Here is a 15,949-nt window from a genome sequence, read left to right as displayed (position 1 = left end):
CAGTGGTGAGTGTCTTCTGATGAAGCGTTTTACTGACCAGCTCTCATATCCATCAAGAGGCTTTAATTAAACCATGAATCCAAGACTCCTAAAGTGACTTCGGCGAATAATTCTTCTCCTCCCAACGACCTCTGCAAGTGAATTCACGATTCGCTTTTTGTTTGTTGTAAATGAAAGATTTGACTGTTTTCACATGAATGTATTTAAAGGACCTTGAGCTTGTTTGTCTTGAAGATAAAATACACATTTGGTCAGAACAATGTCATGGCTATGTATGTTTAGCTTAAGCTGTTATTATCAAGAAAACATGGAGAAGGTTTGATACCAGTTATTAGATTAAACTCGTTTGATAAATGAAAGAAGACTCGCTACAATCATCTTCCACATGTCTGTATGTTAGATTTGAAGCCTTTAAAGGGTCTTTTGCAGGAAAGGAAATAAAGCCTTTTTATTGAGCTGAAGAAATCAAATGATGCCTTCAGCAAAGTATTTACTCAATGAGTGTTTGGATGGTTGTTGTTAAACATTACTGATGAAGGATCTGCTGAAATATAGTCACCCTTGTGTTATCTCAGGGTCGAGATGAACCAAAGGCCAGAAAATAAATGTGTTTTTGGTATCCCTTGTGTTATCTCTGGAGGTTCACCTTGAGCCAGAGATGACACAAGAGTTAAAATCTTAAAATCATTTTTTGATGGCTCAATTGAATTTCTTTTTAATGTACCTTCATATTTTATTTATTATATATATAATTTTTTTTTTTTTTATTGTCACCAACATTTTGACCTGAGCCTTTTTAAACCACAATTATTAGTCACAGATTATCATTTTTTTATTTGAACTTTTATTAGAAAAGTCGCTCCTTTTTCCAATTTAGGTTTCATTAACTGAAAATTAAATGGTGCCAGATATACGTTGCAAATGTTATTTTAATGTATTGAGCTGTATTGAGGTTACGTGTACTTGGCGTGTATTTTTAATCAAATTCAAGTACAAATGTTTCTTTCCCATGTGAAGATCAACCTCGCTGACCTCGCGGTGCTCGTTGCTGCTCGTTCTGCAAGACTGTGAACTTTAACCTGTGCTGAAGAAAATACCTGTCAATTGTATTTAAATATAAAACATGTATTTACTTTATAATTTTCTATTTTAAGTCGATTATATTGAAATCAACAGATTATAGTCCCAATAATATACAAAAAGCTGGTTCTATGTGTGTCTACACAAAACTACAAATAATTCTTGTATTTAGTCTCTTGTGTTCCCATCATTAACACAGCACATGGTGGACATGCACTCTCACGTGCACACCTCCTCCAGTCTCGAACTGTATTATAAAAAATACATTATTATGATTACTATCAAGCGTGCACTTGCAAGGTTCAGTCGACGACACATAAACCCACCAGCTCCGATTGCTGTACAATTTCCCATCAACACTGTAATCGGCCTTGTAAACATCAAACCATAACAACGACGTCTTCATCGAAACATCCCAGAATATAAATGTAATAGCAACAGACAAGTTCACACTTGGAGAGGCAGAGACTGTGCACGGATCATGGATCACAGGAATTTCATATACATTTTATTGTGCACTGGGACTGTTGAGCCAATCAAAACGGATAAGGAAAAATATGTGAATATGATTGATGGAGAATTATTTAAAATAAAATGGTATATTATTATTAAATATGATGTTAATTTCAGGTCATTTTCAAATATAGATTGTAAATCCAAAATACCATATATAGACAATAAATAGTCTATAAATAATAGACAAAAAACTTCAACAAGGTGAATTCATATGATGAAAGTATATGATCAAAAACGTTTCTAAATCAATTATATTTTCAGTTCAAACTCATAATGGTCGCATAAAATTCAGTCAAAAACCCGTATTATTTTCTCTATAATCAATTTGTTCACCTTTTCTGTCTCATGCACCTCATGCAGGTCAAAATGAAAAGCCGGACCCGTGTGTATTACATCGTTGTTATCAGATCTTCTGAGGTTCCGTCAGTCTGTGTCTGTGTTTGCTGGAGTCCCACCCTCTGTCATCTCTCCATCAGGGAAGTCTTCTCACCAAACCTCGTTTGAAGCCATTTCCAGATGTCACCCCAGTGTCTGACTGTGCGGTATGTCTCGGCCCACCCTTTGCAGGGCGTGGTGTCCCCGTCCTCGTCCCCTCCTCCCGGACCTCTCCCCCCCTCCTTATCCCCCTTTTTTCCTCTGCTTTGCTTGCTGCCACCAGTCTCCTGGTCTTCTTCTGCCCTCTTCCCTTTCGTATCCCTGCGGTGGTTTTCGTGATCGAGCGCAACCATCAAACCATCGGGGTCAAGAATCTCCAGGTGGTCTCGCTTCACTCCGGGCCGGGGTTTCTTAGCAGAGACTCTCCCCGGCCCCGGTTCTGATTCAAAGCTGCGATTCATCTTTCCCTCTCTGACTCTCAAACAAGCTGCCTGGCGCTGTGCTTCGTTGGTTGTTGGGCTCCTGTCACCTTCCAATCCTCCTAATCCAAAGTACCTCTTGTGTGTTCTGCTGGAGAATGGAGCCATGATTTTTTTTTTTCCACCCCCAGTCTCTTCCTCGCCGTGTTTGCTGGAATGCTCTTGATTGGGATGGTTGTCGATCGGTGATGATTGGCTGATCAATCTTCATTGTCTTTGTTGGAAAAAATGATGCTCTCGTTCATTTTCTACTAAGGCTCAACCATGACATTTTTGGCTTTTGTTGTCATGATTCCACTGTCACTAGACTATATGAAAAGGGAACCTTTTTTAAGTTAAAATACCAGTCGAGTGGTCAGTGTTTCATGTCAGTTGTGACATCATGACAGAAAAGTCTGTGACTAGAAAATGATACTTTAATCAATAACATTTCATCTTGATCTGTTGTGTGTGTTTTAAAGTGTTTTATAACTATGATATTGTTAATACATTCATTTGTTGTGGGTTTTAATCGCTTATTTATTTTCTTAAAGCACAAATAACCAGTTTGTGTATTTTCTACAGGGCGGCACAGAAGGAAAGTATAATTATATCTGTATCTGTATCGATTATTTCAGTCTGAAAGTGGTTTGATTTAGTAAAAAAAAGGGTTCAATTCCTCAATATGTCGTCAACAACTTCAACAGTGACATGATTCGGATGACAAAAAAAGAAAAGTTTTTAGTCTCATCCAGGTTCGTGAGCATCTCCAGCAGGACTGTCGACACGTCACGACCTGGGTGGGATTTTCAAAGCCTTTCAAAAAGGCCTGAAGACCCTGTTAAAGCGATTTGTTCTTTCCTCGGATCACCATCAAGTGCTGTATAATTACAGATTATTATGGAATTATCGCTCACAGACGCCCAAAAAAATCTGGCCTGAAGCTTTCATTTTTCTCACTGATCTCACACAGTGTTTAGTGTTCTTTTTTTGTTCTAATAATAAAACTTTACTCTCACAATTAATGTAAAATATTACATTTTAATCTCATAGTAAAAAGTAATACATACTACTTTAATTAATTTTAATCTCATAGTAAATGTAATATAATTTATTTTAATCTTTAGTAAATGAAATAATAAGACTTTAATCTGATCGTAAATGTAATATAATTCATTTTAATTTCAAGATTAAAATCTTATATATTACATTTACCTGAGTAAATACAGTATAATTAATTTGAATCTTTAGTAAATGTAATAATAAGCGTTTAATGTCATCGTAAATGTAATATATTATATTTTAATCTTAGGTAAATGTTATATATAGTACTTTAATCTTGTCATAAATGTAATATAATTCATTTTAATCTTTGGTAAATGTTAAATACAAGACTTTAATCTCATCGTTAATGTAATATATTTCATTTTAATATTGTCGTTAATGTAATATATATTTCATTTTAATGTTGTCGTTAATGTAATATATTTCATCATAATCTCCTGATAAATGTAATAAATACTAGTTTTACCTCATAATCAAAAATTAACTAAATACTTAAAGTGGCCCTAATATTCAGTCGTTGTATTCTGATGAACATTTTGAGGAATTTTGAATAATAATCCCACATTCCACTTTTGCTAAATTTCAGAAAGAAAGTTCTTCATTGTCTTAAGATAAATTCTGCTGAAAACATGTTTCTTTTCCTTTACAGTAAATAACAGGTAGATGATCATGTGAGAAGTGTATTTTACATAATATTTATGTACTATTTTATGTCAAATATGTTGTTATTTGATGTTATGATATCAGAGACGACCTGATCAAAGCTTCCGTCTGGAGACACAACAGTTGTGTGTTGGGTCAGACGAGCATCTTTAACGCACGTGCTTACGAGTGTGTGCGTGGTGCTAACTTTGTCTTCTGGCTCAGCTCACCATGCTGTTCACCGAGGAGTGCGATAAGGTGCGCGACCTGATGCACGTGCACTCCTTCAGCTACGACTTCCACCTGCGAGTGGTTCACCAGTACCTGATGGGCTGTCACATGACTCTGCGCCAGGGCTACCAGCTCACCGACTTCCTGGACGACTTCATCTCCCAGCATCCCGACATTCCCAAGTTCGGCCGCAACCACGTTTTCCAAGGTGAGCTCAGCTCCGCCTTTCCGCTCGACACATCAAAGTGACTCAAGGCTTTCCTTTCGTTCTTACATTTTATTTGATTAATATTTCACAATATATTGTCATCATTTTTAAAGCTCAGGTATTTTTTTTTAAATTTTCCTTAAGGGATGAATCTTTCCTCACAAAGCTACATTTACAAATTATTACATTTTGAAATACTTTTTTTTAAATTTGATTATATACACTTCTGTCATCATTTATAAAATGATATTACTTCATTGTTATATACTCCAAATATCTAAAATATTAAACTCTTTGTACCAACACCTCAATCAATGCAATATTTGATATTTAGTAATACTTATTGTGTGTATCATGTGGACAACAGACAGAAAATAAAACATTAAAAATGCCTAAAAGCAATTGTCAGTACAATGTCATAACCATTGATGTAAGAACTTAAGTAGTTCTTATCAAGAAACATGTCTTATATAGGTTTGATGTAAGAGCTGATACCTAAATATTTACTTTTTATTCATATTTTTGTACAAACAAATGTCCCTTCAGTTGTACCATCAATAGAAAAATGAAGAAAACAAGGTGCTCTGATCACTTCTACAGGATTGTAGAAACAAAAACTTGTTTTTTGAGAACTTTGGTTTAATAAAAGAGACTTATCTTGACACCTTTTGATATGTTTACAACTGCAAGATGGACTCAGCACTTGGAAAAGGTTTAATTGAATTAATTGATTCATTTTATTTAATTATGATTTTTTTTTTTTATATGTTCACTTCCATGTTTATTTTTTTTATTTTTTTTTATTCATATTTATTTGATTTATCATGATAAAAATACTGGCAATAAAAGTGTTGTAGAGAGTGGAGAGTTGAGCTTCTTGGTTCCTTTCATGTTAAACTGACTTCCACAGACAGTTTAAACAAAGTTGTTGTTTCCCCCCATCAGGGAGCTTCTCCGTGGCCACAGGGATGATCACCGCCCATCAGCTGTACAACTACATGACGGACCACGCCGGCACCTACGGCATGAAGCCGCTCCGCATGTCCAAGACGGTGGTCTCCACCGACAACAAGAAGTCCTCGCCCGACCTCCACGAGTACGCCCTGGTGTCCGTGTGGAACAGGTAACCCGGTCCGCGACCTCCTGTCCTCGACCTGCTGAGTGAAGCTTGTCGTCTGTTCAGCTCCGGCTCCTACAAGGACCTGGAGGGTCTGCATCACCACGACGACTTCGACGTCTCGCTGGTCGTCTGTCACAACGCTGCGCCTTTTGAGGAGCAGTCTGATGCAGAGAGACACCTGCTCAGGTGAGCATGAGCTCTGGATGGATGGGACTTTAGTTGGTAGTAACTTTAATATATACAACTTTAGATTAATAATAATAATAATAATAATAATAATAATAATAATAATCTCTATTTATATAGCGCCTAATGTATACAACTTTAGTTTGGTATTAAATGTAATGTATACAACTTTAAAGTGATAATAAATGTAATATATACAACTTTAAAGTGATAATAAATGTAATATATACAACTTTAGTTTGGTATTAGATTCAATTCAATTCAATTCAATTTTATTTAAAGTGTCTTATCATAACAAAGTTATCTCAAGACACTATACAGTTGAAGTAAGACTATAGTTGATTAAGGAAAAATAGATCCCAGCAATTCAACAAAGATGTAATATATATACAACTTTAGTTTGGTTGTAAATGTAATATATACAACTTTAAATTGGTATTAGATGTTATATAAATACAACTTTAGTTTGGTAGTAAATGTAATATATCCAAATTTAAATTGATAATAAATGTAATAAATACAACTTTAGTTTGGTAGCAAATGTAATGTGTACAACTTTAAATTAATAATAAATGTAATATATACAACTTTAGTTTGGTATTAGATGTAATATATATACAACTTTAGTTTAGTAGCAAATGTAACGTGTACAAGTTTAAATTATTAATAAATGTAATATATACAACTTTAGTTTGGTATTAGATGTAATATATATACAACTTTAGTTTAGTAGCAAATGTAACGTGTACAAGTTTAAATTATTAATAAATGTAATATATACAACTTTAGTTTGGTATTAGATGTAATATATATACAACTTTAGTTTGGTAGCAAATGTAACGTGTACAACTTTGAATTAATGATAAATGTAACATATACAACTTACAGCATCTGTAACGCACATGCTTACATAAAACTTTAATCTTGTATTTAATGCAACATGTATGACTTTTATCTTGTAGTAAATGTAATGTATACGACTTAAATCTCATAATAAATGTAATATATATGGTTTAAATCTTGTAGCTAATGCAATATATATGACTTTTGTCTTGTGGTAATTGTATTATATCTCATTTTAATCTTGTCGTAACTTTACTCTCATGATAAATGTAATATAATTATTTTTAATCTTTAGTAAATGTAGTAAATATGACTTTAATCTCATTGTAAATGTAATGAATATGATCTTAATCTTGTGATAAACGTAATATATACTTGTTTTACCTCATAATCAAAAATTAAATAAATACTTCCAGTGGCCCCTAATACTCTGTCGTAGTATTCTCATGACATTTCAAGGAATTTTGAAAAGTAATCCCACTTTTCACTTGTTTAGAATGTTGTCAAGCGCCTGATTTAGTGTCATATTTCAACACACAAACCCTTTCGTCTTCTGACGTTGTCGTCAAACCTTCTCGCCGTCGTTGCAGACTTCGCTTCTTCATGATCATGACCAGCCAGAGGGAGCTCTTCCCCCGCCTGACCGCGGACATGCGTCGCTTCAAGAAGCTCCCTCAGATCCACCGGGACCAGGCCGAGCTCGGGGGGCGTCACTCCACCGAGAGAGCCGACGCCGGCGGCTCCCGCAGCCCGGAGCAGGACCTCTGGGAGGGATCCGCCGCCGCCTCGGCTCCCAGCGACGGAAACGAGTTCTACCCCCTGGTGGCCAAGAGCGGCGCCGCGGAGAAGTCCCAGTCGCTCATCTACCCCTCGCCGCTGTTCCCCTTGCTCAACAACGAGGTGGCGTCCGCGCACAGACAGATCCAGAAGAACGTGGAGGAGGCCATGGGTCACTGCCGCCGCGACTACCTGTGGAGGAGGCTGTTCCACGGAGAGCACCTGGCGCCGGATAAGCTGAAGCTCTCCAAGCTGACCTTCACCGAGCTGGAGGAGCTGCTGGACGCCGTGCAGAGCCGCTCCATCGGAGACATCGACCCGCAGCTGGTAACCCTCACGAGTCACCCTTAGAGGTCGCATTAGATCCAGGCTTGCTTACCTGCACAGGTTATTGTGTTGTTGCAGAGGATGTAATGACTGCTGCCCTTTAGTGACTAGAAGTGTAATTGCAACACAAAAATGAACAAACGCCTTTAAAAAAAAAAGCCAACTATTTCTTACACACTTAATATAAATAAAAATCATAAAGAACAATGATTTAAATAAAATGTTATGAACACCAAAAATAAAAGTATTTTTTTCAGTATTGTGTAAAACATGTAGTGTAGTGAAGTGCATTGGTATTTTCTTACACCTCTAATGGTTAGAATGTTTAAAATGCTACGAGAGTAAAATATTTTGACCTATTCTGTGGGTCATAAAGACGACAACATGTTGGTTGATGGCTGTGATTCTGCAGGACTGTTTCCTGACCATGAGCCCGGCCTGGTACCAGGGTCTGATCCGAGTTCTGCTGAACCGCTTCCCTCAGAGCTGCAGACACTTCGATGACAACGGCATCCAGTATTTGGTGAGAGTCCCTCATGGTGACAATAGACCTCCTTCATAAAACTAAAGTAGTGACCGTTTCATTTATCACTATTCAAATACATCTTAATCCCTCCTTTGCAATCTGTATTAATCTTTATTAAACTGTACTTGGTCACATTTCCTAGAATGGTTAAGAAGATCTTTACTGTTACGATGATCCTAGGAGGGCTCTTAAGAACGCAGTAAAGGATTTTCCCGGAGTCGCTCTTAGCTTAAGCAGGTCCAACACGGAAATAGAAGCTTGAAGCTGAAATTGCTACAATATAATGTCGTTTTATATGCAGTACCATGTGCAAAAAAGAATCTGCGAAAGATTGATTTTGCGAGTGACCACTCTATATACATAATTATGTATTTAAAAATCAACTTGGAACTGATCACAGATCATCAGTGAATATATTTTGTGTATTCTTGTGCATATTTTGGAGGGTAGAGAAGACGGAGAGTCGGGATGTTTCATTAAATATTTAGTGATTATCGGTGGCAGAGTTTATGTGCTTAATATGTTTGGTAGTGTTTGTTGGAAAGAAACTCCAGATACTTTGGAGCAATCATACGATATATTGTCGTACTGTAGGAAGAAAAACAAACATTTGTAGTACTTGACTCTAGCGTTGCAGAGTTTACAGACCTCTTGACTGCTTTTGTGTTATTCTCGATGTTATCTTGACCTTTTAAGTATATATTTTATTGAGTATTATTTTGATTGTTTTAAGCGCTTTGTGACCCTGGTCTGGAAAAGCGCTCTATAAATATAAATTACTTACTTACTTTCATTTGTTTCGCAAAGGAAATATCTTTCCAAACTGTATCCTCCTGTCCTCAGTCAGTGTCAGTATTTCACAGCATTTCATTCTTAAGTTGCAGAGGATGTAATGACTGCTGCTATTTAGTGGCTAGAAGTGTAATTGCAACACAAAAATGAACAAACGCCTTAAAAAAAAACCAACTATTTCATACACACTTATTATAATGGAAATCATAAAGAACTATGATTGAAATAAAATGTTATGAACACGAAAAATAAAAGTATTTTTTCAGTATTGTGTAAAACATGTGCATTGGTATTTTCTTACACGTCTCTAATCTAGTCTCTAATTCTTCTTGTTATTTTCGTCTTGTTATTTTTGCAAATATGATAGTGTATATATAATATAGGGCAGATTTTTATTCTATTCTATTATGATCTTTCTTTTCATTTTATTATTTTATTTCTGGGTGTTTTTTTATTTGAGGTATTGCGCTTGCTGTTGTTTAAACTGAATTTCCCCTCGCGGGACAAATAAAGGATTTCTGATTCTGATTCTGATGGTTAGAATGTTTTAAATGCTACAAGAGTAAATCATTTTTATCTACGAGTTCAACGAGCACGTGATGTGAGATGCTCTTCTGTTCACTATCGAACAAACTCACTGAAATACAGGTTCATCTCCTCGTATAGTCGTGTAATTCTAGTCATTTTCCATCACGTTCCAGGCCGTCCTCAACCAGAAGTTCACAGACTGCTTCGTCCTGGTCTTTCTGGACAACCAGGCGGGGAAAACGGTGCGATCCTTCACCCACATCAGTTAATAATAAAAACCATCTTCTCACCGCGTCTCTTCTCTCCGCTCAGAGTCTAAAGGTGGTGTTCCGGGAGCCGCTGCCGACCCAGCAGCAGCCCAGCAGCAGCCCTCCTCCTCAGCTGGTGTCCATGTACCATCACCTGGAGTCTGTCATCAACACGGCCTGCTTCAACCTCTGGACGGGCCTGCTGTAGCCCCCGCTCCACACGCTGGGTTCAGACGAATATATAAGCCCATTTGACCGATGACTCCTCTCATTTTTTTGAAAGCAAGGATGGTGTCCTGGCCAGTGCTGCCTCAGAACATGACTCTCATCAAGGCCATCGGCTGCTACCGTGGAGGCGCTGAAATCATGAGCAGCTTCTCTTCACCGTCACTCGTCAACAAAAACATGGAGTTCGACCCGGCGCCGTTGAAAAGAGCACAACTTGTATAAAAGTGCGAGAGAGTGTGTGGAACCTTTTGGCATTTTTATTGTGAGATTTCTTTTTTTTTTTGAGGGTGAGAGAAAGTTGTAAATGAGTGTAAAAGTTTCTTTTGAAACTGCACTGAAGTCTTCTTCGGTTCACCCTTTAAAGGTTGACACACATGAGGACTTCTGATGTTTACTTGGTGCCTTCTGGTCGACGGCCATGTCGTGGTCGGCCGCCACATCCCACAGCTCTGAAGTGCCTCCTGAGCTAGAATCATGTCAAATCGCGAAGGGATGGAACATGTTTACCTGCGGAGCGAACGCACGCGTGACGCCATGAAAAGTGCCTCAAAGAAGCGAGTGTGAAGTGTTGTTTGGCACAAGCTTTAATTTCTTTTTTGAACCATGTCCCATCGGCTCATTAAAATGTACTTCGACTGAAGCCAAAGAGGTTTTTATAAAGGCGAGTAAGTTTAGACGTTGAACTTAAAATGTATAATGTGAAGAGGGACAAATATGTGATCACTGTGTAAATTTGGACACCCACTGTAATTATGTACAAAAAGAAAATCCACTGCGTGTGTGTTCTGCACTTCCAGGACACTTTATACTCTCGAACTACTGAATAAAGAGCCAGGATGCTTGGTGATGATCGTTTGGATGGTTCCTTTTGTGCCACATAACAATGGGCGGAAATTAAGTTCAGGGAATGGCAAAAAGAACAAAGAATAAAATCAGTATGAAGCTTAGAAATGTTTCACAATTTCAAGGTGTTTCTCTCCGTCCAGGAAGTGTCTACATCGCCCACCAGTGAGTCTCTTGTACAAAGAATACATACGAGTATGTTCCTGTTCGACCCTTTAAAAGGTAACGTCCTTCAAAACACGAGTGTCCTGCTTGTCATTATCTTCTGAAGTGTTTCAGCCAACCCAGACCTTGGTCCGTGGATCCTGCAGAAGAACAAGGCAGAAGATGAGTATCGATCGGAAGCGCTCCAGAGAAGAAGTATCTCGCTGACCGAGGGGCTTGTATTCGCAGCCCACGTGCCCCTGGTAGCCCAGGTTCTCCAGCTTGGTCAACAGGTAGGTGTAGTCGAGCTCCCCCGGGCTGTCGGGTTCGTTACGTCCAGGAACCTGAGCGACCTGTACGTGTCCTGGTGGAGAAATAAATCTCACTTACAAGGCTCTTAACGTAGAGTTGTGGTTCTGAACAAAAGAAGTACCAGAGAGCAGCAATTTGGCTTTTCTACCTATCAACCCCAAGGGGCAGCCGATCAGCTGGAAACCACCTGGGGACACTCTCCTTGTTATGTAAATGATGCGATCATTGTCGCACCACAGGAGGGAACATGCTGAGAGGGAATTGTAACCTGGCAAGGTAATCGATCTATCTATTAAGGTGTTGTTAAGTGTTGGGATGGGAACATAGATAAGATTATTTTTTTTAGTAAAGGTAGTAAAAAGGGTCTAGATAGTAAAATGCTGGGACTTCTAGTGTTAACTGGTGGGTCGGGACCCACAAGTAGGTCGCAGAAAGGTTTATACTGGCCTTTATTTAGGCTAATGGGTTTTGACCTGAAAGTGACTTTTTTTACTTGATTACTTGTATCATTACTTGTGAAAATGTTGATTCATATGTGGATTTAATAGAAATCTAAATTTGGAACTGATGGCGCCACCTACTGATCTCTAAACGACATGACGCTGCTTCATGAAACTTCAAGATTTTTTTTTTTTTTTTTTAACATCACGTGAAAGTGACAAGAACTAGACAGTTCTCGAATCATCGATCTTGAGGTTAAGTGCCGTATAGCTTAGCAATGAGCTCAACTTGCTGATGACTAAATCAGGGTAAAATGCCATGAATTAAAAGATTTAAATTAATTCCTGATACCCCAAGATCGTTTTTTTTGCGGCCACAAATTTTCACACATTTTTATTTTTACCATGTCATGTCCAGGTCTGGTTCTTGTTCGTGACCATTTCAACTCTAGTCGGCTGCATGTAGGTGTATCCGCCCCCTACTGGCGGGAAGGTGTCATCGCAGCTGATGCATTTGTTTACAAATCCTGCTACTCATTTGCGGATCTTGAACCATGGCAGGACTGTTGCGAAGTCCACAAAAAGAGCAGGTTTGTCTGTTTTTTTTGGAACTTGTGCGATGTTTTTGATGTTTGACTTGTCAGTTTCTTTTAGATTTGTGCACACTTACTCAGAATTACACGTTTACAAATCGAGTTACGCATTTGTGGATCACTGTATGGATACACGTATATATTTGCAAATCCTTTCACGCATTTACAAAGCGTTAGCAACAGCAATAGCGCTATAGCTGTGGACCACGTACCGATCTGAGGGAGGTACTTCTCCATGTTCCTCGTCAGGTTTCCGTCCATGATCTGCCAGTGAAACATGTCCTGCAACGGTTGACGTCAAGTTACAAACACATCAATGATGTGTTTGATTTTTGTGAAGCTTATTTACCATCTGCAGGTTGATGTTTGGACGTCCAACTTTCTCCAGGATTTCAGCCGCTGCAGAAGGTCACGGGATGAGATGAAACTCAGCATCATCTAAAGGTGTTGAGAAAAGTCTATTCCTCACCCTGATGGGGGGAGTCCAGGAAGTATCTGGGGTCGGTTATCCTGGAGTTGATGGGTTCGATCAGACCCGTCATCCCCTCCTGAAACGACAGTCATCAGTTACGCCACTTTGAGATCACGTATCGAACGCTATCAACATTTTATCGGTTGAGAAATCAATGTTTTTCTTCCTCAAGGTCAAACCGGGCGACAGAGAAGGTAGAAACCACTTGTTAATCCAAAACCTATAGAACTTCACCGATAAGAGTTGGACCTTGAGTTTGACTCGTAAAAGCTCACGAATGCACCGTTATGAAACAGCCATGGTGGTGGTAGGAGACACAAACCTGGGCGAGGACGTGAGCCGCCCACTGGAGGTTCTTCACAAACGTTCTCTCCATCTCCGGGCTGACCACGGCCCTGAGGGAGCCCTGAGGGATCCTGCCAGCCATCAGGTGGATCCTAAAGTGAAGGACATCATTTTATAATCTTAACAAAAGATTTTTAAAAGCGTTCTTACTTCTTGCACTTCAAACCTCGAGCGTACTTCAGGGCCAGATCCAGACCCTGTTTGAATTCACCTTCTCGTCCAGGGACCGCAGCAAGACCCAGATCTCCTGACTCCACATCCCCTGTTCCAACCACACACAATGCACAATTTAACACCAACAACTACTGCACATTCTGGTGGTCCCTGAACGCACCAGGGGGGGTGTTGATGAGGACCACCTCCAGCCCAGTCTCCTCCCGGGCTCTCTGCAGCTGCTGCAGGTCACACTCGTACAGCCAGGCCGCCTCCACCGCCTGGAAGCCGGCGGCAGCGGCGGAGTAGATCCGCTGACTGAACTCCGGGAGTTCTGTGAACAACCAGGAGATGTTGGCGGAGAATTTAAGCGACGACATGTTTTACTGTGAAATACTGATGTCAACAACCCCGAGTTCAACTTCCCCGGATGAGACGAGTCGCTCGGAGGGGGAACCGGAAGTGTAGGAAAGTTGTAGAGCGATAATAAAATTTGAAAAGTGGACACGATCGAAATTATAACTTAATTTTTTTTTGTTTTTTTACCGTAAATAAATTGTTTTTCTTTTTACCGTAAAATGTTGAGGAAAAGATTTGCGTAACAAATTAATATGTTTGTTTGAAACGTGATACAATATAAATTCATGTTATGGAATCATCTATATAAAAAACTTTATTTTCCGCGATATTAATAAAGTATAAAAGAAAAAAAAAAGTTAAAAATGTAAAAGAATGCGTGATTGACGCGCATGCGCACTACATTCGCCCAGGCAAGGCAAATTGCTAATTGTTATCAGAAATAAAATAATTTATAATAATATTTCCAGGGTACAAACCTCTTTGATTCAACCCACATGATTTTTTTTTTTTTTTTAGTTTTCACACTTTTTTATTGACAGTTTTCCTGCCGACATGCATCGTCACGATACTGATCAAGGTGAGTCCAGTTCACCTGTTCAGATCGAGTTTGGATTTACCTGCTTAAAAAAACACGTTTGTTTCAATGTTCCACAGTAATGTCGTCTTTATTGACTCTTGGGAACTGGATTATGATCCTGGCGAGAGGTTCAGTCCAGCCAAGGCATCTCATTGTAAGTGACTTTTGAGTTTCTGTAGTTTGAAATGACATATCGAGCTCATCTTGAGTTCAAAAATGTTTTTTGATTATCATTGAGCTCGGATTGTATACTGTATTTAATATATTGTATGTAAAACTTCAGGGAGTCATTTTTAAAAAATATATTTTATTCAAAGAATATACGAATAGCCCCTACTTTAAAAACATTGTGTTGTACTTTTTACTTATAGCATTCGAAGTATACTATACCAATTGTATACTAAATGTGTTATTTTGGAACAAAACTTTAAGTACTTTAACCTTTAAATTGAACTGAAGCTATGTGGAATATCTTTTATTATACATAGTTGTTCTAAAAGTGTACTCAATGATATTAAAATACATTAATCTGAATTTTAATACACGTCAATGACATTTAAACGAGCAGAAATATTTTCAATTGGCACTTGAAGTATAATCAAATTTAATTGCGAAATTAAAAACCGTATAATCATGTTTTCCAGTTCACTTATATTACATTTGGGTTTTTTTTTGATACACGATAAATAAATTAAAACGGCAAACCACACAAAGATAATTTGTTTTCGGCAAAATACATCTGTACATGAATAACAGAAATGAAGCAATTGAGAACTAGAACATGTTTAGGAGATGGACTGACTACGTAGGAGTAGAACATTTGGATTAAAAAAATAATAAATAAAAAAAATAAATGAGTTGTTCCATTGATTGTGACTCATTAGAAGGTGTTTTGTGTTGATTGTCGTTTACTCAACTCAACTAAACTTTATTTAAAAAGCGCTTTAAAAACAAAAACAGTCGTTACAAAGTGCTGTACAGTGACAAGAGAGCATAGTTAAAACACACAAAGGTAAAAACAATATCAAATAAAACAAGTAAAAAGCACTTAAAACAGCTCAGAGTCTCATGCTGTGTTAAAAGCCAGGGAATAAAAGTGTGTTTTAAGACGAGATTTAAAAATGGACAGTGAGGAGGACTCTCTGACACTCATGGGGAGGTTGTTCCAGAGTTGGGGCGCAGCAACAGAGAAAGAGCGTGATGGTGGAGCAGCTCCGAGAGGTATGACGGGGCGAGGCCATTTAAAGATTTAAAAACAAATAAAAGAATCTTAAAATGAACTCTAAAGTGCACAGGCAGCCAGTGGAGGGAGGCCAGGATGGGAGTTATGTGGTCCCTCTTGCGTGTCCCAGTTAATAGCCCAGCCGCCGCATTTTGCACCAGCTGGAGACGTGCGAGGGACGACTGGCCGACTCCAAAATAAAGTGCATCACAGTAATCCAGCCGGGTTGTGACAAAGGCATGGATTACTGTCTCAAAGTGCTCTCGTGCTAAAAAGTGCTTTACCTTCGCCAGCCACCTCAGGTGAAAGAAGCTGGACTTCACCACTGCTCCTACCTT

At 38.5% G+C, this 15,949-nt stretch overlaps 2 protein-coding genes across 12 annotated transcripts in view; one reads left to right on the top strand and one right to left on the bottom strand.

Moving 5' to 3' along the window:
* The window catches only part of szt2 (SZT2 subunit of KICSTOR complex), a 62,107-nt gene extending 51,107 nt beyond the window's left edge, over positions 1–11,000 (top strand). For 10 of the 11 annotated variants that reach the window (XM_087783839.1, XM_087783830.1, XM_087783840.1 and 7 more), the window contains 8 exons: positions 2,073–2,138; positions 4,362–4,575; positions 5,521–5,698; positions 5,759–5,881; positions 7,315–7,828; positions 8,241–8,351; positions 9,848–9,916; positions 9,987–11,000. In XM_087783839.1, coding sequence (XP_087639965.1) covers positions 2,073–2,138; positions 4,362–4,575; positions 5,521–5,698; positions 5,759–5,881; positions 7,315–7,828; positions 8,241–8,351; positions 9,848–9,916; positions 9,987–10,130 — 1,419 coding nt within the window. In that variant the 3' untranslated portion in view covers positions 10,131–11,000. The remainder of the gene's footprint in view (positions 1–2,072; positions 2,139–4,361; positions 4,576–5,520; positions 5,699–5,758; positions 5,882–7,314; positions 7,829–8,240; positions 8,352–9,847; positions 9,917–9,986) is intronic. The other variant, XM_087783838.1, reaches the window with a different exon arrangement.
* Positions 10,386–13,987, bottom strand: hyi (hydroxypyruvate isomerase). Its single transcript, XM_087783841.1, has 8 exons — positions 13,634–13,987; positions 13,450–13,561; positions 13,277–13,391; positions 12,952–13,030; positions 12,832–12,881; positions 12,695–12,764; positions 11,367–11,501; positions 10,386–11,298 (listed from the first exon to the last, which is right to left on the bottom strand). Exons 1-8 carry the CDS (start codon positions 13,830–13,832, stop codon positions 11,252–11,254), a joined length of 807 nt encoding a protein of 268 aa, XP_087639967.1. The 5' UTR covers positions 13,833–13,987; the 3' UTR covers positions 10,386–11,251.
* Between the last annotated feature and the right edge of the window lie 1,962 nt (positions 13,988–15,949).

Source organism: Callionymus lyra, chromosome 2 (assembly GCF_982586985.1).
Source record: "Callionymus lyra chromosome 2, fCalLyr1.hap1.1, whole genome shotgun sequence".
NCBI classification, from domain to species: Eukaryota; Metazoa; Chordata; class Actinopteri; order Syngnathiformes; family Callionymidae; genus Callionymus; species Callionymus lyra.
This window is presented reverse-complemented; position numbering and strand designations above follow the sequence as displayed.

Coding starts and splice junctions, on each gene's coding strand:
- hyi (XM_087783841.1), bottom strand. CDS start 13,832: ATGTCGTCGCTTAAATTCTCCGCCAACATCTCCTGGTTGTTCACAGAA. Junction 13,031..13,276: donor CGGCTCACGTCCTCGCCCAG/GTTTGTGTCTCC, acceptor CTGTCGTTTCAG/GAGGGGATGACGGGTCTGAT. Junction 11,299..11,366: donor CTGCGAATACAAGCCCCTCG/GTCAGCGAGATA, acceptor GTTCTTCTGCAG/GATCCACGGACCAAGGTCTG.